Raw genomic sequence first — 27,343 nt, 5'->3', positions numbered from 1 at the left:
TCAATTGGTAAAGGATTTATTTGATTATCAAAAGAAGAAATGCCCAATTTATGTCTGACAAGAAAAAAAATGGTGACATATAATTTCCTGAAATCTAAGACCTTACAGGATGGAACATGGACAGAACAAAGAAATGAAAACCAAGTTGGAAAGATACCACACTTGGCGTCAATGAAAAGCAGTCCTGTTATAGTTATATAAAAAACAGTTATAGTTCTGTCCAAACAGACCCGTCGATGTCGTTAGAAGCTCTCACTTTCTGTGAGTATGAAACACCGCAGCCTGAGCATCAGTTCTTTTCCAGTGTCTTGTGTCATTCCCGATAGTCCAGCTGTGCAATACATTCTAAGTCTGGAACTTTCCCAGGGTTCCAATTCCCAACTTTCCGTCTTTAAATACTTTAGCAGTGGACATTTTCTGACGTCATTTTCATTAAGAGGTAACTGGTTTCACCACTCAGAAACTATAGACAATAATGTCATGACAACATGTTCAAATTTGTAAGATGTTCAACACACAGTGAATATTGACCTGTTATTTAAGTAGATGTAGACATACTGTAAATCTCTGAAATACACACAATATTCTGGATGCTAACTAAGCTTCTCCACTTGGTGGAAATCACATGATTAATTTGTATGACCTGATTTGTATTGTTGATTTGTGTGACTTTTATCAACAAAATGTGTGAACATACATGTAATAGAGTACAACACACACACAGTGGTACCGTGTGGTTGTGTGTTTTTTATACAGGCTGCAATGTTGTGTGTGTTCTATTTTGTGGTCAGCAGCCCCATCTAGTCTATTTAATAAGATACAAAGTGGAAATCAGACAAATAAATAAAGTATCATTGCTATCTTTCACACATGTTCCTTTGTCTCTCCTCTAATACTTCTCTAGGTCCATATGGGTAAAATCCTTCCCAGTGATTGATTAACATGTTAAAGGAGTGCCCCCAGCTGGTATCACTCGGAACTTCACCTTAACTTGTTCTAGAATCTTGACAGCGATACAGAACCAGTCTCAGGATAGTTGATTGACAGGTCCAAAGGTTCTAGTGGTTTGGTTGTTGATGTTGTTTCACTTGCACTGACCCAGGAGCATGCGGGAGATGTTTTCATAGACCAGGAAGGTGATGCAGCAAGCAGGGATTACTCGGATCAGGTTAGGGACCATGCCCTTATAAAACCCCACTGCTCCTTCATTACTATAGAGACAACAAAACCTTATATGTAATCTACATACTTTTGCACTCCAGTCAATGAACCATGTTTGCCCAAATTCTAGCAATAATCGTAACATTTAGCAGACACAATCCTGGCAGTGCAAGCTGCCCACACACTAATATGTCCAGTCTGTAACTATGTAAACTGTTAGGTTATGTTATATGTAAACTGCTTTCATGGCGCTTGTAAAGCCAAGGTTCTGGATTTTATTCTGATGGGAGATCAGTACAAGAAAGCTATGAAAATGTAAGCACTCACTACTGTAAGACACTTTCGCCCAAAACATCTGCTAAATGAACAGTGAATACTGCGAAGCAGAACCATTTACCTCCATGTCCTGGAGATGACATCAGCAATACCAGTGTAGGTGTTATGCTGGTCCTGGAGGCGTGCCCGAACTACCTGATAAGGGTAGGTGGTTGCCACAGCAAATATCTTGGACACAGCCGCCATGGCGACATACTCCCATGGAGACTGAGATGAAGAGGAGAAAAAAGAAGGAAATTAAATCTTCTTCAGATCACTAATCAATTACTCTAAAATGACCTACATCAGACCTTTACTCCGACACGACCCACTGAAGTCCCCAAACCCTTTATTCTGACACAACCTACTGAAGTGCCCAAACCCTTTATTCCGACACAACCTACTGAAGTCCCCAAACCCTTTATTCTGACACGACCCACTGAAGTCCCCAAACCCTTTATTCTGACACGACCCACTGAAGTCCCCAAACCCTTTATTCTGACACGACCCACTGAAGTCCCCAAACCCTTTATTCTGACACGACCCACTGAAGTCCCCAAACCCTTTATTCTGACACGACCCACTGAAGTCCCCAAACCCTTTATTCTGACACGACCCACTGAAGTCCCCAAACCCTTTATTCTGACACGACCCACTGAAGTCCCCAAACCCTTTATTCTGACACGACCCACTGAAGTCCCCAAACCCTTTATTCTGACACGACCCACTGAAGTCCCCAAACCCTTTATTCTGACACGACCCACTGAAGTCCCCAAACCCTTTATTCTGACACGACCCACTGAAGTCCCCAAACCCTTTATTCTGACACGACCCACTGAAGTCCCCCAACCCTTTATTCTGACACGACCCACTGAAGTCCCCAAACCCTTTATTCTGACACGACCCACTGAAGTCCCCAAACCCTTTATTCTGACACGACCCACTGAAGTCCCCAAACCCTTTATTCTGACACGACCCACTGAAGTCCCCAAACCCTTTATTCTGACACGACCCACTGAAGTCCCCAAACCCTTTATTCTGACACGACCCACTGAAGTCCCCAAACCCTTTATTCTGACACGACCCACTGAAGTCCCCAAACCCTTTATTCTGACACGACCCACTGAAGTCCCCAAACCCTTTATTCTGACACGACCCACTGAAGTCCCCAAACCCTTTATTCTGACACGACCCACTGAAGTCCCCAAACCCTTTATTCTGACACGACCCACTGAAGTCCCCAAACCCTTTATTCTGACACGACCCACTGAAGTCCCCAAACCCTTTATTCTGACACGACCCACTGAAGTCCCCAAACCCTTTATTCTGACACGACCCACTGAAGTCCCCAAACCCTTTATTCTGACACGACCCACTGAAGTCCCCAAACCCTTTATTCTGACACGACCCACTGAAGTCCCCAAACCCTTTATTCTGACACGACCCACTGAAGTCCCCAAACCCTTTATTCTGACACGACCCACTGAAGTCCCCAAACCCTTTATTCTGACACGACCCACTGAAGTCCCCAAACCCTTTATTCTGACACGACCCACTGAAGTCCCCAAACCCTTTATTCTGACACGACCCACTGAAGTCCCCAAACCCTTTATTCTGACACGACCCACTGAAGTCCCCCAACCCTTTATTCTGACACGACCCACTGAAGTCCCCAAACCCTTTATTCTGACACGACCCACTGAAGTCCCCAAACCCTTTATTCTGACACGACCCACTGAAGTCCCCAAACCCCTTATTCTGACACGACCTACTGAAGTGCCCAAACCCTTTAAACTACCGTTAAACATTTTGGGGTCACTTAGAAATGTCCATGTTTTCCATGAAAACACATGAAATTAGTTTGAATATTAAATATTTCAAAATGAATCGGAAATATAGTCATTGGTTAGAAATGTTTTTAGAAATAAATTAGATATAACATTTAATTTAAATAAAAATTTGGGGCAATAACAGCCTTGAAGACCTTTGGCATGGCATTGCAAAATGGAGTGATAGCCTTCCTTCTTCAAGATCTCTTTTACCCTGCACAAATCTCCCAATTTACCACCACCACCCCCCAGACCATCACATTGCCTCCACCATCCTTGACAGATGGCATCAAGCACTCCTCTAGCCTCTTTTCATTTGGTCTGCATCTCATGAATGTTCATCTTTATGACCCGAACACCTCGAAATTAGATGAGTCGGTCTATAAAACTTTTTTTTATAGATACATCTTTTTCTTCACAACTCTGCCTAGAAGGCCAGCATCCCAGAGTCGCCTCTTCACTGTTGATGGTGAGACTGGTGTTTTGTGGCTACTATTTAATGAATCTGCCAGTTGAGAACCTGTGAGGCATCTGTTTCTCAAACTAGACACTAATGTATTTGTCCTCTTGCTCAGTTGTACATCGGGGCCTCCCACTCTTTCTATTCTGGTTAGAGACAGTTTGTGCTGTTCTGTGAAAGGAGTAGCACATAGCGTTGTAAGAGATCTTCAGTTTCTTGGCAATTTCTCGTATGGAATAACTTACATTTCTCAGAACAAGAATAGGCTGACACGTTTCAGAAGAAACTTCTTTGTTTTAGACCATTTTGAACCTTTACTCCTACTCACAATTGCTGAAGCTCCAGATATGTAATTAGTCTAAAGGCCAGTTTTATTGCTTATTTTTCAGCAGTGCTAACATAATTGGAAAAGGGTTTTGATCAATTAACCTTTTACAATGATAAACTTAGATTAGGAAACACAACGTGTCATTGGAACACGACTGACGGATGCTAATTAAGGGCCTCTGTACGCTTATCTAGATATTCCATTAAAGGTCAGCCAGCTACAATAGTCAGTTCCAACAATAAAACAAGGACATTTGTGACCCGGTAGTGAATATTATTTTTTAAATGTCAGGTGTTTATATGTTGTCTGATTATATATAATGGACTGCAGCCTTTTATTCTGGCCAGCCTAAGGCACACCTGTGCAATAATCACGTGTTCAATAACACAGATTTAGACAGATTTGTGAACAATATTTGTGAGAAATAGGCCTTTTGTGTACATAGAGAAAGTCTTAGATCTTTGAGTTCAGCTCATGGTAAATGGGGGCAAAAACAAGTGTTGTGTTTATAATTTTGTTCAGTGTGTAATAATAACAATTAGCTAGATCACACTGCATTGTGTGTGTGCACTAACCAGCATAGCATCTGAAGGCATCTTCCTGTACTTGTTGTAGTCCCTCTTCAGAGCCTCATAGGTCATGAACTGCAGAGCAGCATGAGATGTCCCAACGAGGCCCGGCAGAAAGCCCTGGGGATTGGAGAACACATCACAGCCTTCTGACACACAAACAGAAAGAAAGCCATCTGAACTGAGCTATCCTCTCCTTAGAAATAAGGCAAGAACACACAGCTGTCTCTAAAGCATAAAGCAACATTCGAAGTTATAAATTATCAATAAAGGGGTTGTGGGAAATGTGACCTGGTTTTACCTGATCTTATGTTAATGTAAGTAACATGATCATTGATGTGGTTTTATGTACACATGTAAACACACTCAGTATAGATCACACGTGTTATTTGTATTGTACATTTAGACTCTATAAGAAATAGTTCTTATATTATCATTATTGGATTACCGTTAGATATAGGAGCTAGGAACACAAGCATTTCACAACATATTTCCCTCTGATTATCTGTGTGAATTTAGGGAGGGGTTGTTCTTTTTATGGAACCAGGCTCTTTTTCATTTCAACATGAAAGTAATAATAACAGTAACATCCTCCATTGAACAATATTCAGGTAGTTACCAACTGAGGTTTTAAAAAGACCAATAGAGTGCCCTTCAGTATTGTATGGACCCTTCAATAAACCAGACAGAAGCAAGGCCACACCAACATGTCAATATACCTGCATGACCAGACAGAAACAAGGCAACACCAACATGACAACGTACCTGCATGACCAGACAGAAACAAGGCCACGCCAACATGACAACGTACCTGCATGACCAGACAGAAACAAGGCCACACCAACATGACAACGTACCTGCATGACCAGACAGAAACAAGGCCACGCCAACATGACAATATACCTGCATGACCAGACAGAAACAAGGCCACGCCAACATGACAATATACCTGCATGACCAGACAGAAACAATAGAAATACAACCTATTATTGAGGAGACAAATAAAAACAAATTCTCCATATTGGCTTTTTTTATTTTTATTGAACCATGAAAAAAGTTATTATAATCAGTATATTAATACATACATTTTCCTCAAAACTGCGTGACTATTTTTGGCACCTTCGACATGTTAATGAACCAACTGAGTTATTAGGAACTCTTAACCTGTTACTGCACTGGGCTAAATTAATCAGACAGAGCCTTTGTCACTTGTCTTAAATATAGTTAGAAGCAAAGGCCCTGACACATTACTGTATATAATGGTCAAAACAAAGCCAACATCAATGTCAACTATAGAGTTGAAATGTATTACATTTTTAATTTTAAACTTTTTTATTGTAAATAAAATCTGAAAAAAGCTTAGGAAGTTTATTGATCAATATATTAATGTGATTAACAGAGATGCTCTGTGGGTCAATGCTCAAAGCACCTTGCCACAATGTTCCTAAAAACATAAGTGCATAAATATTATACTAATGTGTTTATACTTTACATAACAAGACCGATCCTCTAGTGAATTATTGTACAGGTTTGGATGTACAGCCTGCAGACAGGTGGTAATGTATGGGGAGACAGACTGATAAAGATCCCATCTGGCAAATTTCGCTTGATGAGGGACTGTTTTCATGTTTCATAATGATAAATGAATGATGATAGAACCCAGGTTGTCTAGGGGGTGCTGTTTGTTTTTGTCTCTAAAGACAGTTTGGTGTAATTTGGTGTATTTGAGGGTTAAAGGGGTCAGGTCTCACCTCTCTAAAACTATTCCCTCCTCTGTTTCTACTATCTCTTCCTATTCCCTCCTCTGTTTCTTCTCTCTCTAACTATTCCCTCCTCTGTTTCTTCTCTCTCTAACTATTCCCTCCTCTGTTTCTTCTCTCTCTCTAACTATTCCCTCCTCTGTTTCTTCTCTCTCTCTAACTATTCCCTCCTCTGTTTCTACTCTAACTATTCCCTCCTCTGTTTCTACTCTAACTATTCCCTCCTCTGTTTCTACTATCTCTTCCTATTCCCTCCTCTGTTTCTACTATCTCTTCCTATTCCCTCCTCTGTTTCTACTATCTCTTCCTATTCCCTCCTCTGTTTCTACTCTAACTATTCCCTCCTCTGTTTCTACTCTCTCTAACTATTCCCTCATGTACATCTATTCCCTCCTCTCCATCTCCTCTTTATTTTCTACCTCTCCCCTCTATTCCTTTTCCATTATCTCCATCTTTTTTTCGCTCCTCTCTGCCCACCTAATTAACAATGTTACAGTGGATATAAAAAGTCTACACACCCTTGTTAAAATGCCCCAAAATCCACAAAAGCATGCCTTCACCAGAAGAAGATTAATGTTTTGGAATGGCCCAGCCAGAGCCCAGACCTGAATCCAATTGAACATCTGTGGGGTGATCTGAAGAGGGCTGTGGACAGGAGATGTCCTCACAATCTGACAGATTTGGAGCGCTTTTGCAAAGAAGAGTGGGCAAATATTGCCACGTCAAGATGTGCCATGCTAATAGACTCCTACCCAAAAAGACTGAGTCCTGTAATGAAATCAAAAGGTGCTTCAACAAAGTATTAGTTTAAGGGTGTGCACACTTATGCAACCAAGCTATTGTGAGTTAAAAAAATGTCCCCCTCAAAGATTTGTTTGTTTTTCAATTGAATTGTTCACGTTGTAGGTCACATTAAAGGTGGAAAAAGTTCTGACATGATTTATCTCTGTCTCATTCTTTTACATCACAAGAACCTGGCATTTTTATATTTGTATTTAGGTTCAGAACAATATATTATAATTCAGACTTTCATCAGAATAGCTGAAGTTATCTAAAACTATTTTCCCTGCACACCCTTTCTCTTTTGCTGCAACATATTAAAATATTTCATGAAACACTTAATAACAACTAGCTAGCATGATAAAATACTGTTAGCTAGCAAAACATGCTTTGCCTTTGATCAACGTCATTGATTCTCAATATAACTGGGGATACAATTGTGGCAGCAATATTGATCACTACATCTTAATGAAGTGAGAATAATTTGTGTTTTAGCTGAAAAGTTAGCTCATTAACATAGTCAAGCAAACCAACGGTTATGTGCCTATGGTTCCTATGGTGACCTTCTTCCTTCTACAGGCATTCCCTCTAAAATAATTAGTTTTCGCGCGCAGGGAGAATAAGAGTTTTTTCTAATGCGGTGAGGACGTCTAGGTGCTTCTTATACAGCTTGTCTGAAACAATAACAGCATAGTGCCATTATAGTGGGGAGACTGACCGAATCTGACTCGCATTATCCTGGTTGTGGTCTTGACTTGGTCTCGACCCCGCACGGTCTTGGTCTTGGATCAGTCTTGCTTCACATGGTCTTGACTAGAATACTGCCACCTATACAGTAGCAGTTAACCAAGCAAGCACTAATATAGCCTACAAATATAATTTGAATGAATAAATAGCTGCGCTTTTACTGGGGTATAAATGACCTGGATGCCCAGTTACAGGGAGAATTCGGTTTTCACAGGTCTTCTGACCTTCTAATCGGTGCCCCCTAAAGGCCTTCTATTCTGCTGCCGTGGCCTGCATCTGAAATCAGTGACCTGGATTGTATTTTTTGTCAAAGCCCCTCGGGCTGTCATGGAGCTGACGATGACTGAACTTTGAGCCTTCCGCGTCACTGACCTTGCACCGGAGTGTAGTATCCTGCAAGCTCCCATCTGCCCTTTCCACAGTACCTGAATTTACTAGTGTGAATTAACTAAAGCTACACCTGAAAGCTGTCCAGCAGTGAGATGCCATCAGCAAGGCAAACGAGCTGGGGGTGCTTGTACTCTCAAAGAGCCGTGGACTATTCCTCAACAACGTGCGATCATTTAGCAATAAACCGGACGAACTTCACTTGCTGTTAGGGAAAAACAGAGACCTCTTCTTATCTTCCGCCTTCATGTAAACGTGGCTGTGTTGATCCATGCTGGACTCAACACTGCAATTGCCTGGTTTCTCAGTCTTCCGGGCGGATCGTGACACAAAACAAAAGGAGGAGGAATATGTTTCTACATTAACAACGTCTGGGACAATGATGTGACAGTCATACTACAGTACTGTTCTCCTGACCTGGAATCATTTATATCAACGATGTGACAGTCATACTACAGTACTGTTCTCCTGACCTGGAATCATTTATATCAACGATGTGACAGTCATACTCCAGGACTGTTTTCCTGACCTGGAATCATTTATATCAACGATGTGACAGTCATACTCCAGGACTGTTTTCCTGACCTGGAATCATTTATATCAACGATGTGACAGTCATACTACAGTACTGTTCTCCTGACCTGGAATCATTTATATCAACGATGTGACAGTCATACTCCAGGACTGTTTTCCTGACCTGGAATCATTTATATCAACGATGTGACAGTCATACTCCAGGACTGTTTTCCTGACCTGGAATCATTTATATCAACGATGTGACAGTCATACTCCAGGACTGTTTTCCTGACCTGGAATCATTTATATCAACGATGTGACAGACAGCTAGATGAACAAATACTCAGGGCGGTGTGGTCATACCCGGACTCCTTAGTTATTGTTCTTGGCAAATTCAACAACGGTAAACTAAGCCACGAACTACCAAAACCTCCCAAAACAGTTTATTTAAATCCCTACCAGAGAGGCAAACCCTTTCGATCATTGCTACAGTACACTCAACAATGTCTATCACGAAGTGACCGGCGCTGCTCTGGGACTCTGAGACCACGTGGTCCAGCTAATACCCACATACAGGTATATCTAAAATGTCTAAGCCTGTTGTGCAAAGGTCAAAGATGTGGAGCAGTGAAGCAACAGAGGATCTGTGTGTGTCTGGAATGACCTGATTGGGACATTTTTTTACATTAATATTATTCTTGTGCATTTAAAAAGCCATTACAATAAAATAATATCAAAGAAGATTTTTAATAATTAACTAATACTCTAAGAACATGTAAATCTCTAAATGTATATGGTTGCCAGCTTCATTAACAATACATTGCAGAGGATGTTTAGTGGCATTTAGAATTGCCATTTATACAGCATTGCACATCTATACATTGCACATCTGTATGTGACATATGTAACATACATTATACTTAATACAAGTACATTTCCTGCCCTTTTCTATTTGCACTTCTTGTAAGATGCTAACTTCATTTCGTTGTACTGTACTTGTACAATGACAAAGTTGAATCTAATCAAAAAAAAATATATTGAGATATGCACTCCACCAGTTCAATAAAACAAGTAGTCAGGAACACTTCAGAGACTGGCAAGAGATCTTTAAAAACACTTATCTGAGGATCAGGGGTAAAAATAGAGTTAATTTCTTACCCGTACTGACCTGTGGGTGCATGCACTTCCATGTGCAAATGTATGTGCCTTATTAGCTAACGCTATGCTTATTTGATGTGTTGATTCTTCATAATAACTTTAGAATTCATTATAACAGCTCCCGGTTATGTTGTGCGCATCATAGCCTACAATATAAACAAAATTATGACTGGGAAATCGAAAGAGATGTGTATAATGTATATACTATTTATATTTTCTACAATTTGCAGTTTGTTAACAGGTTTTTTCTGCTTGTATCATTGCTGCATGTCTTCTAGGATATCATTGGTTTGTTTGAGCTAAATATTGTTTCAACTGCTTATTTTCCATGGTAATGGAACAGACAGGTATTTGCATATTTTCTTTTGTAGACTACTAAGTGTAGTGCTTAGACTAGTACTGTTGTAAAGGAATTGTAAAACTAGTTTAATCTTTATATCATTACAACACAATCCCAACTCATGACGACAATTAAGAATTGTATTTTAATTTCCATTTTTATTGTAATTAAAATATTGTTCTATTTAAGCTAGCAGAGCCATTTGGCTTCATTGATGTTACATTGCAGAGGATGTTTAGTGGTGTGGAACAACATGATGAGATGTGTTCCAATTGTAAAATAAAACAAGCAGTCAGGGAACTTTTTCAAGTTACTCGTGAGGATTATCCTGATTTACAAGCATCCCGATTGAAGAAAATCGTCAATCGTCCCATCCCTAGCCTGTATGGAGAGAAAATAAAACGAAAAAAAAAAAAAATGTAAGTCTATTCTAGTGACAGAACCCCTGCAAAGCAGCAGGGCCTGATGGTGTCTCTCCATCCACCTTAAAGAACTGTGCAGATCAGCTTTCTGCTGTGTTTACGGACATTTTCAACACCTCACTGGAGACATGTTGCATCCCGGCCTGTTTCAAATCCTCCATCATCATCCCAGTCCCCAAGAAGTCAAGGATCACAGGACTTAATGACTACAGACCCGTTGCCCTGACCTCTATAATTATGAAGTAATTTGAGCACCTTGTGTAGCCCCACCTCAGGACCATCACCGACCCACTACAGTTTGCCTACAGAGCCAAAAGGTCTGTGGATGACATGGTCAACATGGCTCTTCTCTCAATCCTCCAGCATCTGGACTCCCCTTGAACCTACGCCAGAATCCTGTTTGGGGACTTCAGTTCCACCTCCAACAGCCTAATTCCCACTTTGCTCCAAAACAAGCCATTCCACCTGGGAGTGCCTGAGTCCAAATGTGGATGGATCACAGCATTCCTGTCCAACAGGAGGCAGCCTGTGAGGCTAGGGAAGCACCATCAACACCGGCTCCCCTCAAGGCCGTGTCCTGTCCCCCCTACTTTTCTCCCGGTACACCAACTGCACCTACAGTCACCACTCTGTCAAGCTCTGACTTATTTCTGATGGAGACAAGTTTGCCTATCAGTGGGAGACTGACCATCTGGTGTCCCGGTGGAGTCAGAACAACTTGGAGCTCAACGCCTGTGGAGACAGTGGAGATGAGAGTTCAGGAGAAGTCCATCTGCCCTCCTCCTCATCACCCTGGGTGGCTCCCCAGTCAACTCTGTGGAGTCCTTTCACTTTCAGGGCACCACCATCACCCAGAACCTCAAGTAGGAGCTGAACATCACCTCTCTTACAAAGTAAAGCAGAGGATGTACTTCCTGCGCACAGCAGAGGATGTACTTCCTGCGTACAGCAGAGGATGTACTTCCTGCGTAGAGCAGAGGATGTACTTCCTGCGCACAGCAGAGGATGTACTTCCTGCGCACAGCAGAGGATGTACTTCCTGCGCACAGCAGAGGATGTACTTCCTGCGCACAGCAGAGGATGTACTTCCTGCGCACAGCAGAGGATGTACTTCCTGCGCACAGCAGAGGATGTACTTCCTGCGCACAGCAGAGGATGTACTTCCTGCAGCAGCTGAGAAAGTTCAACCTGCCAAAGACTATGATGGTGCATTTCTACACTGCCATCCCAACCTCCATCACTGTCTGGTACGCTCTATAGAGAGGGTGATTGGCCGCAATCTGCCTTCTCTAGATGACCTACACACCTCCAGGATGTGGAGGCGAGCGACAATGACTGGGGCTGATCCCTCTCACCCTGGAAATTGACTATTAAGAACTCTCCCCTCTGGCAGAAAGTTGAGTATTATCAGGACCAAAACCTATTGCCATAAGAACAGTTTCATTAGGCCTCATGAACATGTCCCTGGAACCAAACTGATTATACACATACACACACAACCCTCAACTGGACAAATCTATAACCTAACAGAGACACAAAGTAACCTAACAGAGATACCATGTAACCTAACAGAGACACCATGTAACCTAACAGAGACACCATGTAACCTAACAGAGACACCATGTAACCTAACAGAGACACCATGTAACCTAACAGAGACACCATGTAACCTAACAGAGACACCATGTAACCTAACAGAGACACCATGTAACCTAACAGAGACACAAAGTAACCTAACAGAGACACAAAGTAACCTAACAGAGACACAAAGTAACCTAACAGAGACACAAAGTAACCTAACAGAGACACAAAGTAACCTAACAGAGATACCATGTAACCTAACAGAGATACCATGTAACCTAACAGAGACACAAAGTAACCTAACAGAGATACCATGTAACCTAACAGACACCATGTAACCTAACAGAGACACCATGTAACCTAACAGAGACACCATGTAACCTAACAGAGACACCATGTAACCTAACAGAGACACAAAGTAACCTAACAGAGACACAAAGTAACCTAACAGAGACCATGTAACCTAACAGACACCATGTAACCTAACAGACACCATGTAACCTAACAGACACCATGTAACCTAACAGAGACACCATGTAACCTAACAGAGACACCAAGTAACCTAACAGAGACACCAAGTAACCTAACAAAGACACCATGTAACCTAACAGAGACACAAAGTAACCTAACAGAGACACCAGCAACATAACAGACACCATGTAACCTTAGACACCATGTAACCTTAAAGACACCATGTAACCTAACAGAGACACCATGTAACCTAACAGAGACACCAAGTAACCTAACAGAGACACCAAGTAACCTAACAGAGACACCAAGTAACCTAACAGAGACACCAGCAACCTAGCAGACACCAGTAAACTAAAAGAGATACCTGTAACCTAACAGAGATACCTGTCACCTAACAGAGACCAAGCAACCTAACAGACACTATGTAACCTAACAGAGATAACTGTAACCTTACAGACCACAGTAACTTAGAAATACCTGAAACACAGCCAAAAGAGATATGAGTAACTAACAGAAATTACAGTAACCTAACAGAGATACCAGTAACTAACAAAATTAGCAGTAACCTAACAGAATGTGTTCATTTAGGTTTAGGGTGAAACTAAATTTTCTGGGACACAGAGTGGAGAGAGGAGGATCTGGTACCCTGTAGAGTCCTGGGATCCCCTCATGTTGATATATTTTCACCAGGGCGTCAAACATCCCTCTGTATTGCTTCCTGTCCGGGTCGGCATTGTACTGAAGCACCAGACGTGTCTTAGTCACCCAGACGGGGTTGGTGAGGCAGAGAGTCAGAATGCCTGGAAATGCAGGAAACACGTAAGGGACGACTGGGAATGGCAGACATTTTTACTAAACTACTTACCAGAGCAGCGAGGAGTATAGCACAGGTCCAAGTTAACACTGCTTCACTATGGTCATCTGGAAACTACTTCATACCTAAAGAATTTATTGAGGGATTTATGAAGAAGGAATGTTAGGGTTATTTTATTTAGTGTTCATTGATAAAGAGAGAAATAAATGTGGCACAAGTATTGGGACAGTAAAGCGAAAAATTTATTTTTACTGAAGATGTGAAAATGTGATTAAAAACAGGTATATGAAGCAAAATTACAGAATGTCACCATTTCTTTCTGTCTGTTTCAACACATAAAGATGCGTGACAAATTAAATGAAAAACCTACATCAAGTGACTCAGTAAGGTTAGGGTTAACCCCGCAGAACAGCTTCAATGCATCTTGCCACAGATTGGGCTAGTCTCTGGAACTCTACTGGAGGGATGGAACACCTTTATATTCTCTCATTTGGTGTTGTGATAACAGTGGCGTTGAGCGCTGTCCAACATGTCGGACCATAATCTCCCTTAGGTGTTCAGTTGGGAGGAGATGTGTTGACTGCGAAGGCCATAGCATATGATTCACGTAATTTTCGTATTCACCAAACCATTCAATGACCGCTTGCGCCCTATGGATGGGGGCATTGTCATCCCAGAAGAGACCAAATCTTGAGGTCAACTGAGCCTGCTCAGTATTTGTACACATCTAACAGAGCACACTAGGATGTTAATTGCTTGGATGTATCAGGCAGTACACAGACAAATCAGCATTTGTTAAGAATCTGCATTTTCCACTCATTTATTCTGGATTTTCCTTTCATTTGTCATCTGTCTGTTTGTTTTACTAACTAAGAATAACAGCACTTTCAGAGTTCCTTTTTGTCAGCATAAATATTGGGACAATTCAACTTAATGCAAATGTAAGAGGTATAAAAGCTAGTATTTAGTAAATTCATTGCATGGAATGAAAGCAGTGAGTCTGTGACCCACTGACATCACCAAACTCTTGGTATCATCATTTGAGATTGTTTGCCAAGCCTTTACTCTAGCTATGTTGAGCTGTTGCTTCTTTTGGGGAGTTTCTGACTTCAGTCTCCTCTTTAGCAAGTTAAATGTGTGTTCAGTTAGATTTTAGTAAATGTAATAAATACATTTGATTTAATTCAGGAGATTGACTTGGCCAGTCTAAAACGTTACACTTTTACCATTGCACTGTAAACAATAAGGTTTCTGATGGCAAACTGCACCCTATTCTTTTTTAAATAAGTTGAAATATAAATAACACATTTCTTCTCCACTATGTCAATGGATTTCTTAAACTGTAACAGTAATTGTAATTTTGTGAAGTTAACATAGTTGTCCTGCACCGGCATTGTCCTGAATCAGGAGGAACCCAGGGCTCACTGCACCAGCGTAAGGTTTGATGATGGGTCTGAGGATTTCATCCCGGTATCTAACAGCAGTCAGGGTACTGTTGGCTAGCAAACATTTGTGGAGATTTGTGGCACCCTCCAAGGATATGCCTCACCAGATCATCACTGACCCACCTCCAAAATGGTCATGCTGGATGATGCAGTTCATCATAGCTTCTCCAGATTCTTTCACATCTGTCACACATGCTCAGTGTGAACCTGCTTTCATCTGTGAAGAGAACAGGGCGCCAATGGCGGACCTGACAATTCTGGTGTTCTCTAGTGAATGCCAATCGAGCTGCAAGGTGCTGGGCTGTGAGTACAGGTCCCACTACAGGGTGTCAGGCCCTCATGCCACCCTCATGGAGCCTGTTTCCGGCAGTTTGGTCAGAAACATGCACACCAGTAGCCCGCTGGAGGTCATTTTGTAGGGCTCTAGCAGTGCTCCTCCTGTTCCTCCTCGCACAAAGGAGCAGATACTTGTCCATCTGCTGGGTTGATGCCCTTCTATACCCTGTCCAGCTCTCCTAGTGTAAGAGCCCATCTCCTGGTATCTCTTCCATGCTCTTGATACTGTACTAGACACAGCAAACCTTCTTGCGATGGCACGTATGGAAATCTTTCTTGGTCTACCTGATCTTGACTTGGTATCAAGAGATCCCCAAACATTCAAGGGTATGTAAACTTTTGATCAGGGCCATTTGGGTGATTTCTGTTAACATTATGATTTAAAAAGGAGCCAAACAACTGTGATAATAATTGGCTTCATATGATCACTATCCTTGAATAAAAGACAGTATTTTTTGCATGATCTGTCATATTTTCAAAATCAATGCAAAAATGTCATAATTTATGCCAGGCTATGCAAACTTCTGAGCACAACTTTATGTATTTTTGCATGTTTTATGTGTAAGTGTGCCATTTATTTGGTTGTGTACCCAAGGCACACTTGTCAATGCCCCCCCCCTGCTTAAGTAAATTTAACAAACATTAAATAAAATAAAAACATTAGGCAACTACTAGGCATACAAAAAAAGTGTAGGTCTTAAAACAACCCTGTTTCCAGGGTAAAATGTAAAAACAAAAAACAGAATGTAATTATGTGCAAATCATTTAAACCCTATATTCAATAGAAAATAGTAGAAAGAAAACAAATATTGATAACAAATGTTGAAACTGAGACATTTAAAAAATATTTGCCCACTTTTAAAATGATACCAGCAACAGGTTTAAAAAAAAAGCTGGGACAGAGGCAATAAAAGACTGGAAAAGTTGTGTAATGCTAAACAACTAAACCTGGTGGAACATCACACAAATAATTAGGTTAATTCGCAACAGGTCAGTAAGATGATTGGGTATTAAAAGATCCTTCCAGAGAAGACGGGTCTGTTGGAAGTGAGGATGGGGAGGCAAATGGGGGGGAAATAGCGCAACAATTTAAGAATACAGTTTCTCACCGTAAAATGGCAGAGTTTGGGGATCTCATCACCTACAGTATATAATATCAATTAAAATATTTAGAGAATCCAGACAAATCTCTGTACACAAGGGACAATGCCTAAAACCAATATTAGATGGCCTTGATCTTCGGGGACTGCATTAAAAACAGACACAATTCTGTAGTGGAAGATGGTGGAAGACGGTAGATGGGCTCAGCAACACTTCCGAAAACCATTGTGTGTGAACACAGTACATCGCTGCATCCACAAATGCAAAGAAACCAGATATAAACAAGTGCTGCCACCTTCTGGGTCCAAGCCCATTTAAGATGAACTGAGGCAAAGTGGAAAACTGTCCTGTAGTCTAAGAAATCAAAATGTGAAATTATTTTCAAAATCATGGACGCCGCATCCTCCTGACTATAGAGTAGAGGGACCATCCGTCTTCTTATCAGCGCACAGTTACAAGCCACCCTCCGTGATGGTATGGGGGTGCATTAGTGCAGATGGCATGTGTAACTTGCACATCTGTGAAGGCACCATATATGCTGAACAATATATACAGGTTTTGGAGCAACATATACTGCCATCCAGACAACGCCTTGTTCAGAAAAGGCTTTGATTATTTCAGCAAGATAATGCCAAACCAGAATCTGCATGTATTACAGCAGCATGGCTCCATAGTAAAAGAGTCCCCGGTGCAAAACTGGCCTGCCTGCAGTCCAGACCTGTCACCCACTCAAAACATTTGCTAGAATTGTTAGAGGTGATGCAACACAGTGGTAAACATGCCCCTGTCCCAACTTTTTTTAAACATGTTGCTGGCATCAAATTCAAAATGGCCATGTATTTTTCCAAAAACCATAACATTTCTCCGTTTCAACATTTAAGGTTGTAATGTACTAATCAGGGTGAAGGACAGTAATTAAGTTATAATGAGGTTGTGAAGTACTAATCAGGGCGAAGGACAGTAATGAAGTTATAATGAGGTTGTAATGAGGTTGCCTCAACACTCACCTGCCTCTGCCGCAGACATCAGGTGTTCTACAGCTGTCAGCTCAGTGCTGCGGCCCTCCTGAGTGTATGCCTTGATAGCATTATAACTAAAAAAAAAAAAAGATCATAGTTCAGTTTTAACCACAAACAACAGTTCACAACATGTACATTTACAGCAGATGCTCTCGTCCAGAGCGACTTACAGAAAAAGCTTACATTCACCTTCTTTTTCCTGTACTGGCCATGGGAATCGAACCTCAAACCTGGACCTGTATCAACGTGCTCTACTAAGTGAGCGCCCAACTTAACAGCAAACAGTTCTACAATCATTCTGTACAAAATATTGTTACTGTTTAGCTCTGACCTCCTTTCAATGTCATAAACAAGATAAAGTTCCACTGAGTGTACTGCAGAATAAATACATCCTTATTTACTTTTGATAGAATGCTATTTTTAAAATGGTCTGTTTATTCAAGTCAATTTATAATAGTCTATGGAGAGGTAACAGGAGTAGTCTATGGAGAAGTAATATCAATAGTCTTTTGGAGAATTAACAGTAGTAGTCTATGGAGAGGTAACAGTTATAGTCTATGGAGATGTAACAGTAGTAGTCTATTGAGTGGTAACAGTGTTACCTAGTGTTATCATCTGGTGCTGAAGCCCCACATGAGACTTACAAGAGGAAGTATAATCCCCAGGAGGCCCCAGCGCCCCAGATGTTTGGGGTGACCCCTTGATAGAGACCTCGGATCCCCTCTACCTGCCAGATGCTCCTTAAGCAGTGGAGAACCCCATCGTACTGCGGCCGCATTGACAGACCGTCAGACACTAGAGGAACAGACATACAGACAGACCATCAGTCAGACACTAGAGGAACAGACAGACAGACAGACCATCAGTCAGACACTAGAGGAACAGACATACAGACAGACAGACCATCAGTCAGACACTAGAGGAACAGACATACAGACAGACAGACCATCAGTCAGACACTAGAGGAACACACATACAGACAGACAGACCATCAGTCAGACACTAGAGGAACAGACATACAGACAGACAGACCAGTCAGACACTAGAGGAACAGACATACAGACAGACAGACCATCAGTCAAACACTAGAGGAACACACATATAGAAACACAGTCAGACAGACCATCAGTCAAACACTAGAGAAACAGACATACAGACAGACCATTAGTCTGACACTAGAGGAACAGACATACAGACAGACAGACCATCAGTCAGACACTAGAGAAAAAGACATCCAGACAGACAGACCATCAGTCAGACACTAGAGAAACAGACATACAGACAGACAGAACATCAGTCAGACACTAGAGAAAAAGACATACAGACAGACAGACCATCAGTCAGACACTAGACGAACACACATATAGAAACACAGACAGACCATCAGTCAGACACTAGAGGAACAGACATACAGACAGACAGACCATCAGTCAGACACTAGAGAAAAAGACATCCAGACAGACAGACCATCAGTCAGACACTAGAGAAACAGACATACAGACAGACAGACCATCAGTCAGACACTAGAGAAAAAGACATACAGACAGACAGACCATCAGTCAGACACTAGACGAACACACATATAGAAACACAGTCAGACAGACCATCAGTCAGACACTAGAGGAACAGACATACAGACAGACAGACCATCAGTCAGACACTAGAGAAAAAGACATCCAGACAGACAGACCATCAGTCAGACACTAGAGAAACAGACATACAGACAGACAGACCATCAGTCAGACACTAGAGAAAAAGACATACAGACAGACAGACCATCAGTCAGACACTAGAGAAACAGACATACAGACAGACAGACCATCAGTCAGACACTAGAGAAAAAGACATACAGACAGACAGACCATCAGTCAGACACTAGACGAACACACATATAGAAACACAGTCAGACAGACCATCAGTCAGACACTAGAGGAACAGACATACAGACAGACAGACCATCAGTCAGACACTAGAGGAACACACATATAGAAACACAGTCAGACAGACCATCAGTCAGACACTAGAGAAACAGACATACAGTCAGACAGACCATCAGTCAGACACTAGAGAAACAGACATACAGACAGACCATCAGTCAGACACTAGAGGAACAGACATATAAAAGACAATAATGCTCATTTAACTATTTTCTGTCTGCCAGCTTGCTGACTCAGGGTCAGATCTAGCAAAATTGAATAAAGAAGCTGCAGAAGACATAAGCAGTAATCAGACTCTGGTAACAGTGTGGAACTGTGTACACATATGCAGACAGAAAAAAATAAACACATTTCAACACTGACAGAGCTCTGCCAAACCAGAACCAGATGCAGGGTTTTTGGCCCCAGAAAGAATGCAGGAAGTATAGTCTGAGCAAAAAAGAAACCATAGCAACCAATGCTCTGAACCAAACCTGCTACCTACTGGGTTAAGTGGATCTTATCCTGTGAAAGTGAATTAACACAGAGCTCATCAACCAATCAGATTCTATTACATCACCATACCCCATCTCTGCAGAACATACAATTGACATCAGAGCCTGCATTAGGTGACATACATTAAAAAGTGAACAAATTATTGGAAGAATAGATTTTTAATTGTTGTCATTTTTCCACACAGTCAATTACTTATCGGGCCAGCTTACATAACACAGCCAAGTCCAATGTAACCCAACACGGTTTAGTTTAAACAGAAAAACGTAATTGCTTTGGGATTTCACCCAAATAATTCAGCACACCACTGCTGTCCCAAAAACCACACGGGAAGCCTGGCAGAAAGTAACTGACAGAGTAAATTCTTAAGTATTGCGCACATGTTAGAAACTGTAATAGCCTACAGCATGACACAATTACAATGGTACAGGCAGCGAGGTAAAGTTAGTTTTACACTCATATTCACCCGTCAAAACCAACTAATTTTGGACAACGAAAAAATAATGGGTTCTTAATCAGGTGAAGGTGAATCCACATTTTTCAATGTATCAATCAATAATTTTTATTTTTTCCAAAATATCATTTTTTATAAAGATATTAAAATCCAATAGCGTTTTTGAGTTTACCCTTCAAAATTCAATTGCGTCAACAAAAAGTGTGCCATGACAGCAAAAGTGGTATATTCGGACTCGAAGGAGGATGGGCTGCAATCTACGGCTTTCTCCCCCGAGTCCAAATATACTACTTTTGTTGTCATGGCACACTTTTTGTAGACGCTATTGAATTTTGAAGTGTAAACTCAACTAACATTACCTCGCTACAGTAGGCATCGATGTTGTCACAACGCGCGTTTGCACACACCCAGCCTGAAACCACAAAGAGCAGAAACAAGAAGTGATGTACAATAAAGTAACCTAAATTCTTAGAGTAGCCATAATGGGAAGCTCAGCTCGATCCTAAACCTGACATTGAAAAATAAGCCCTTTTTTAGACCACGTTTCACTGTATCTGTACTTCTGATCTGTTCAACCAAAACCTGCAGCTACGGTCGCAACAAAGGAATTGTCTTCATATTAGAGATCTGATTTAATAAACATGGAGACTATTTCTCAGTTGCTAAGTAAGCTAACACACACACACACACACACACACACACACACCAGCAAACCGTATTTTGACCAGATCCAGAGGGTGTAGCACCATCGTCGATATGACTCCTCCACTCAGTCCCGCCACCAGATTTTCATATCTAATATGGCTAAGAAACCGTTGAATATTCCTTGTTATGGAGTAAGTGGATACCGAATGGTCGCTGCCGATTGGGATCGCTGCGGCCACTGCCTGTCGTTGTCTTGAGATTGGACTCATGTTTGTTTATACAGCTGCAGTGAAGAGACGTGATAAACGCAGTCCTTGCTGGCTGTAAACAATCCGACTGCGGCAGACAGCGGACTATCAACACCGAAGTTCATAGTTCTAAGACTCAACGCAAATACTATTATAGAGACCACACATCCGACATACAACCTAGAAATTACTCTTCCTACTGTTTTCCCTTGACCTCTGCAGTAGATGTCCGGTGATTAAACGCATAATAACAACCTAGCCTCAATCTCTTTGTTTCGCCTTCAAAATAAAGGTCCTGCGTTTAATGGAAACGTAAGATTTTATTACATTTTTATTTATTTATTTTATTTGATGACAACTGAGGTGATGCACCCATGGAAGGGGGTATCACCATATTCGGTTACATAGTTTTTCAGAGTTCCAATTTCCATCTGTATATATTCAGTAGATATTAATACTACAAATAGACTGTCTGTTGATAATTAACTGTTTGTGAAGGTTATGGTTACTGAGAACAAAAACACAAGTATGAGTTTGGGTTAGTAGATATTTAGTGAAAATTTTTCTGTCTGTAGACATGTCAGTAGATAATCTGTAGAACAAGTACAGACACTCTTTTGGGACTCTCAAAACGAAGTGTTAGCACATATTCAGTGACACTTACAGAGCTGGCACCAGGAATCCTGGGCCCCTGAAAAGACATATGCCTGGGCCCCCTGAAAAGATATATGCCTGGGCACCCTCACTTATAGACTACATCAGCATTATTACCATCAGTGGGTCCTGGGAAGCACATCAACCAATGTCTGGTCCTTCTAGATATCACTGATTTCCAGGTAACTGAAACATGTAACAGACAGTGATGAGAGTTAGACTGTATCCAGAGATACAGAATTTGAGTACAGAAATTAAGGCACATATACACTCACCTAAAGGATTATTAGGAACACCTGTTCAATTTCTCATTAATGCAATTATCTAATCAACCAATCACATGCACAACCATTTCTAGAGTTTTCAAAGAATGGTGTGAAAAGGGAAAAACATCCAGTATGCGGCAGTCCTGTGGGCAAAAATGCCTGAAGCCACAACACGCACAACCTTGAGGCGGATGGGCTACAACAGCAGAAGACCCCACCGGGTACCACTCATCTCCACTCTACAAATAGGAAAAAGAGGCGACAATTTGCACAAGCTCACCAAAATTGGACAGTTGAAGACTGGAAGAATGTTGCCTGGTCTGAGTCTCGATTTCTGTTGAGACATTCAGATGGTAGAGTCAGAATTTGGCGTAAACAGAATGAGAACATGGATCCGTCATGCCTTGTTACCACTGTGCAGGCTGTTGGTGGTGGTGTAATGGTGTGGGGGATGTTTTCTTGGCACACTTTAGGTCCCTTAGTGCCAATTGGGCATCGTTTAAATGCCACGGCCTACCTGAGCATTGTTTCTGAACATGTCCATCCCTTTATGACCACCATGTACCTATCCTCTGATGGCTACTTCCAGCAGGATAATGCACCATGTCACAAAGCTCGAATCATTTCAAATTGGTTTCTTGAACATGACAATGAGTTCACTGTACTGAAATGGCCCCCACAGTCACAAGATCTCAACCCAATAGAGCATCTTTGGGATGTGGTGGAACGGGAGCTTCGTGCCCTGGATGTGCATCGCACAAATCTCTATCAACTGCAAGATGCTATCCTATCAATATGGGCCAACATTTCTAAAGAATGCTTTCAGCACCTTGTTGAATCAATGCCACATAGAATTAAGACAGTTCTGAAGGCGAAAGGGGGTCAAACACAGTATTACTATGGTGTTCCTAATAATCCTTTAGGTGAGTATATATATATATATATATATATATATATATATATATATATATATATATATATATATATATATGTATACAGTGGGGAGAACAAGTATTTTCCTACTTACAAAGCAAGTAGAGGTCTGTCATTTTTATCATAGGTACACTTCAACTGTGAGAGACGGAATCTATCTATCTATAAAAAAATCCAGAAAATCACATTGTATGATTTTTAAATAATTAATTTGCATTTTATTGCACGACATAAGTATTTGATACATCAGAAAAGCAGAACTTAATGACGTTAAAATGCCAGGTTCTTGTGATGTAAAAGAATGAGACAAAGACAAATAATGTCAGAACTTTTTCCACCTTTAATGTGACCTATAACGTGAACAATTCAATTGAAAAACAAACTGAAATCTTTGAGGGGGAAAAATAAAAAACTCACAATAACCTGGTTGCATAAGTGTGCACACCCTTAAACTAATACTTTGTTGAAGCACCTTTTGGTTTTATTACAGAACTCAGTCTTTTTGGGTAGGAGTCTATTAGCATGGCACATCTTGACGTGGCAATACTTGCCCACTCTTCTTTGCAAATTCGTTGGATTCAGGTCTGGGCTCTGGCTGTGCCATTCCAAAATGTTTATCTTCTTCTGGCGAAGCCATGCTTTTGTGGATTTGGATGTGTGCTTTTGGTCATTTTCGTGCTGAAAGGTGAGCTTCCATCTTCATCTTTCTAACGGACGTCTGAAGGTTTTCTGCCAAAATTGCCTGGTATTTGGAACTGTTCATGATTCCCTCCACCCTGACTAAGTCCCCGGTTCCAGCTGAAGAAAAACTGCCACAAAGCATGATGCTGCCACCACCATGCTTCACTGTGGGTATGGTGTTCTTTGGGTGATGTGCAGTGTTGTTTTTGCACCAAACATACTTTTTGGAATTATGACCAAAAGGTTCAACCTTGGTTTCATCAGACCATAACAAATTTTCCCATGTGCTTTTGGGAGACTTGATGTTCTTTCTTTGTAAGTAAAGGTTTCCATCTTGCCACCCTACCCCATAGCCCATTCATATGAAAAATACAGGAGATTGTTTTCACATGTAGCACACAGCCAGTCATTTACACACCCCTGTGCATATAAAAAGTCTACACACCCCTGTGTGCTACACGTGCCATGCTAGATTATTGTGATATACTAGTATATCACAATCTAGTAGCAACATAAAAGTTGCTTGCACAATATATTTTCTATGCTGATATATTTTCTAAATCTGATTTACTTAGTTCTATTAAAATGTTTTTCCAACCTAAGTAATTTTTGTAACAGTCAGAAATCAGACTGCAAGAATGCAAAAGCTTGTTGAACAGAGGGAGCCGTAGCGTATAGTATTGTGTTGTTAGCATAAAGAAGAAATTCACAATTTCAGATGATTGCAAGAGTGAACAGTATAGGACCCAAAATGTATCCCAGTGGAACTCATTTCTGGACTACAAGAAATGAATCCCTCAGATACAATAGCCTGTGTTGTCACTAAGGTAATTTTGAAACATGTGATAATAAACTGTGATAGCACCTGAGTATGCAATTACAGTGAACAATAACAAGCTCTACAGTGAAATACAAACATCTAAATTATAAGACCTACAGTAAGAGCCTTATTATGTGAGTAAACTTTTCATAGTTGTATAGTAAAAGCCTTATTGTTTGAGTGAATGCTTCAAAGTTGTATAGTAAGACCCTTAATGTTTGAGTAAACTCTCCATAGTTGCATTCTGAGTAATCTGATACCCCCTTTGATGGTCATCTCCAATATGTATAATCAGTAACCATAATGTGTAAAATCCTTAGGGTGGCCAGGTATACATATAACCATAACAAGAGAAAGGACACTCATATTTGTGTAAACAATTGTATTCTGTGAGGGTCACTGTGAAAGCTGCCTTCTTTCATGGGCACATAATCTTTAGCTGGGGATGTACAGTCCTATGAGTTCAATACTCATTGTATAAACTGTCATTGCAATTATATCGTTTAAGATATCTGTTCTTCTCAAAAAAGATGTATAATCTATAGTTAGGTAATGACATACTGTTTAGCATCGTAGAGTGGAATTGTGTCGTAGTGGTAATGTTTTAGATGCTTTTTATCTATTTCTATTAGATGAGGACCCTTTATTTTGAAGGCATGACAAGGAGAAACTACGAATCCTCAAATGCGGCTTACTGCTATTGATAGTTTCCACGTGTTGTCACGGCATAAAGGAACACCCACTTTGCAGGCAAAACAGTCTCCCTCCTTTGCCCACAATCGACAACTTTTATTAGTAATACTATTGCTAGTTATACTGATCATACTAAATGCCAGATAGTTGCAGTTCCACTGGATGCGCAAACCGCATATATATTGTATTTGCAATCATACATGTAATCATTGTAATGAATGACATGGTCTGTTTTCGTCTGCACCGATGCAATCAACTCCAGTGATCTAGCTAAAGTTAGTGAGGCTAGCTAAACCTCTCGTTAAACAAATAGCGTTAGCAAAATTAATAACAAAGTTAATACAGGAGAAAATCGCAGGAGAACATTTTTGAGTTTGTCCTTATAATTTCAATAGTGTCTACAAAAAGTGTATGGATAAAATGTGTGGATAAGTGTGGATTGTAGTTCGCCTTCACCTGATCAAGAACCCATATTTCCTAAATTAGTTGGTTTTGACGGGCAAAAATGAATGTCCATTAGAAAACTAACTTTACCTCGCTTGATTAGTGAGGTGATCTAAACATTCATGGGCTGTAAACGTTGAACGTTTTACCTGCTTGTGCACTAGCTCCACAGAAATCCCAGTGTTAGCCACCACGTTTTAACAATGTTTTGCCCACCAGGCTTGATCAGAGCTATCATGTGACTGAAAACGTCTTTTCACAAGCAAGGATCATGCATGTGCGAATGGTGCGTCCTCTGAATGCTTATGAGTAGGATACGTACAGGTGTTGGTCATAAAATTTGAATATCATCAAAAAGTTGATTTATTTCAGTAATTCCATTAAAAAGGGGAACTTTTATAGTGAAATAATGTAAACATTCATTCCACATAGACTGATATATTTTAAGTGTTTATTTCTTTTCATTTTGATGATTATAACTGACAACTAATGAAAAACCCAAATTCAGTATCTCAGAAAATTAGAATATTGTGAAAAGGTTCAACATTGAAGACACATGGTGCCACACTCTAATCAGCTAATTAAGCCAAAACACCTGCAAAGGCCTTTAAATGGTCTCTCAGTCTAGTTCTGTAGGCAACACAATCATGGGTAAGACTGCTGACTTGACAGCTGTCCAAAAGATGACCATTGACACCTTGCACAAGGAGGGCAAGACACAAAAGGTCATAGCTAAAGAGGCTGGCTGTTCACAGAGCTATGTGTCCAAGCACATTAATAGAGAGGTGAAGGGAAGGAAAAGATGTGGTAGAAAAAAAGTGTAAAAGCAATAGGGATGACCGCACCCTGGAGAGGATTGTGAAACAAAACCCATTCAAAAATGTGGGGGAGATTCACAAAGAGTGGACTGCAGCTGGAGTCAGTGCTTCAAGAACAACCACGCACAGACGTATGCAAGACATGGGTTTCAGCTGTCACATTGTGTCAAGCCACTCTTGAACAAGACACAGCGTTAGAACCGTCTCGCCTGCTAAAGACAAAAATGACTGGACTGCTGCTGAGTTATGTTCTCTGATGAAAGTAAATTTTGCATTTCCTTTGGAAATCAAGGTCCCAGAGTCTGGAGGAAGAGAGGAGAGGCACAGAATCCACGTTGCTTGAGTTTCCACAGTCAGTGATGGTTTGGGGTGCCATGTCATCTGCTGGTGTTGGTCCACTGTGTTTTCTGAGGTCCAAGGTCAACGCAGCCTTCTACCAGGAAGTTTTAGAGCACTTCATGCTTCCTGCTGCTGACCAACTTTATGGAGATGCAGAATTCATTTTCCCACAGGACTTGGCACCTGCACACAGTGCCAAAGCTACCAGTACCTGGTTTAAGGACCATGGTATCCCTGTTCTTAATTGGCCAGCAATCTCGCCTGACCTTAACCCTATAGAAAATCTATGGGGTATTGTGAAGAGGAAGATGCGATACGCCAGACCCAACAATGTAGAAGAGCTGAAGGCCACTATCAGAGCAACCTGGGCGCTCATAATA

The 27,343-nt window shown here is 41.0% G+C and overlaps 1 protein-coding gene across 5 annotated transcripts; it reads right to left on the bottom strand.

Annotated features, from left to right (window-relative positions):
* slc25a32a (solute carrier family 25 member 32a) lies at positions 1-25,977 on the bottom strand. 5 transcript variants are annotated; one of them, XM_020050370.3, is made up of 8 exons: positions 21,129-21,210; positions 20,782-20,834; positions 18,184-18,334; positions 17,528-17,613; positions 13,470-13,624; positions 4,669-4,782; positions 1,559-1,704; positions 1-1,211 (listed from the first exon to the last, which is right to left on the bottom strand). In XM_020050370.3, the coding sequence occupies exons 3-8, from the start codon at positions 18,315-18,317 to the stop codon at positions 1,085-1,087; spliced, it is 762 nt and encodes a 253-aa protein (XP_019905929.1). In that variant the 5' UTR covers positions 18,318-18,334; positions 20,782-20,834; positions 21,129-21,210; the 3' UTR covers positions 1-1,084. The 5 variants fall into 5 exon arrangements, with proteins under 5 accessions (XP_019905929.1, XP_019905930.1, XP_019905928.1 ...); XM_020050371.3 differs by lacking the exons at positions 20,782-20,834; positions 21,129-21,210 and adding an exon at positions 25,956-25,977; XM_020050369.3 differs by lacking the exons at positions 20,782-20,834; positions 21,129-21,210 and adding an exon at positions 22,087-22,126.
* Positions 25,978-27,343: the final 1,366 nt, after the last annotated feature.

The sequence above is a fragment of the Esox lucius genome, chromosome 10, assembly GCF_011004845.1.
Source record: "Esox lucius isolate fEsoLuc1 chromosome 10, fEsoLuc1.pri, whole genome shotgun sequence".
NCBI classification, from domain to species: domain Eukaryota; kingdom Metazoa; phylum Chordata; class Actinopteri; order Esociformes; family Esocidae; genus Esox; species Esox lucius.
The sequence above is the reverse complement of the archived record's forward strand: the minus strand, read 5'-3'. Positions and strand labels throughout refer to the sequence as shown.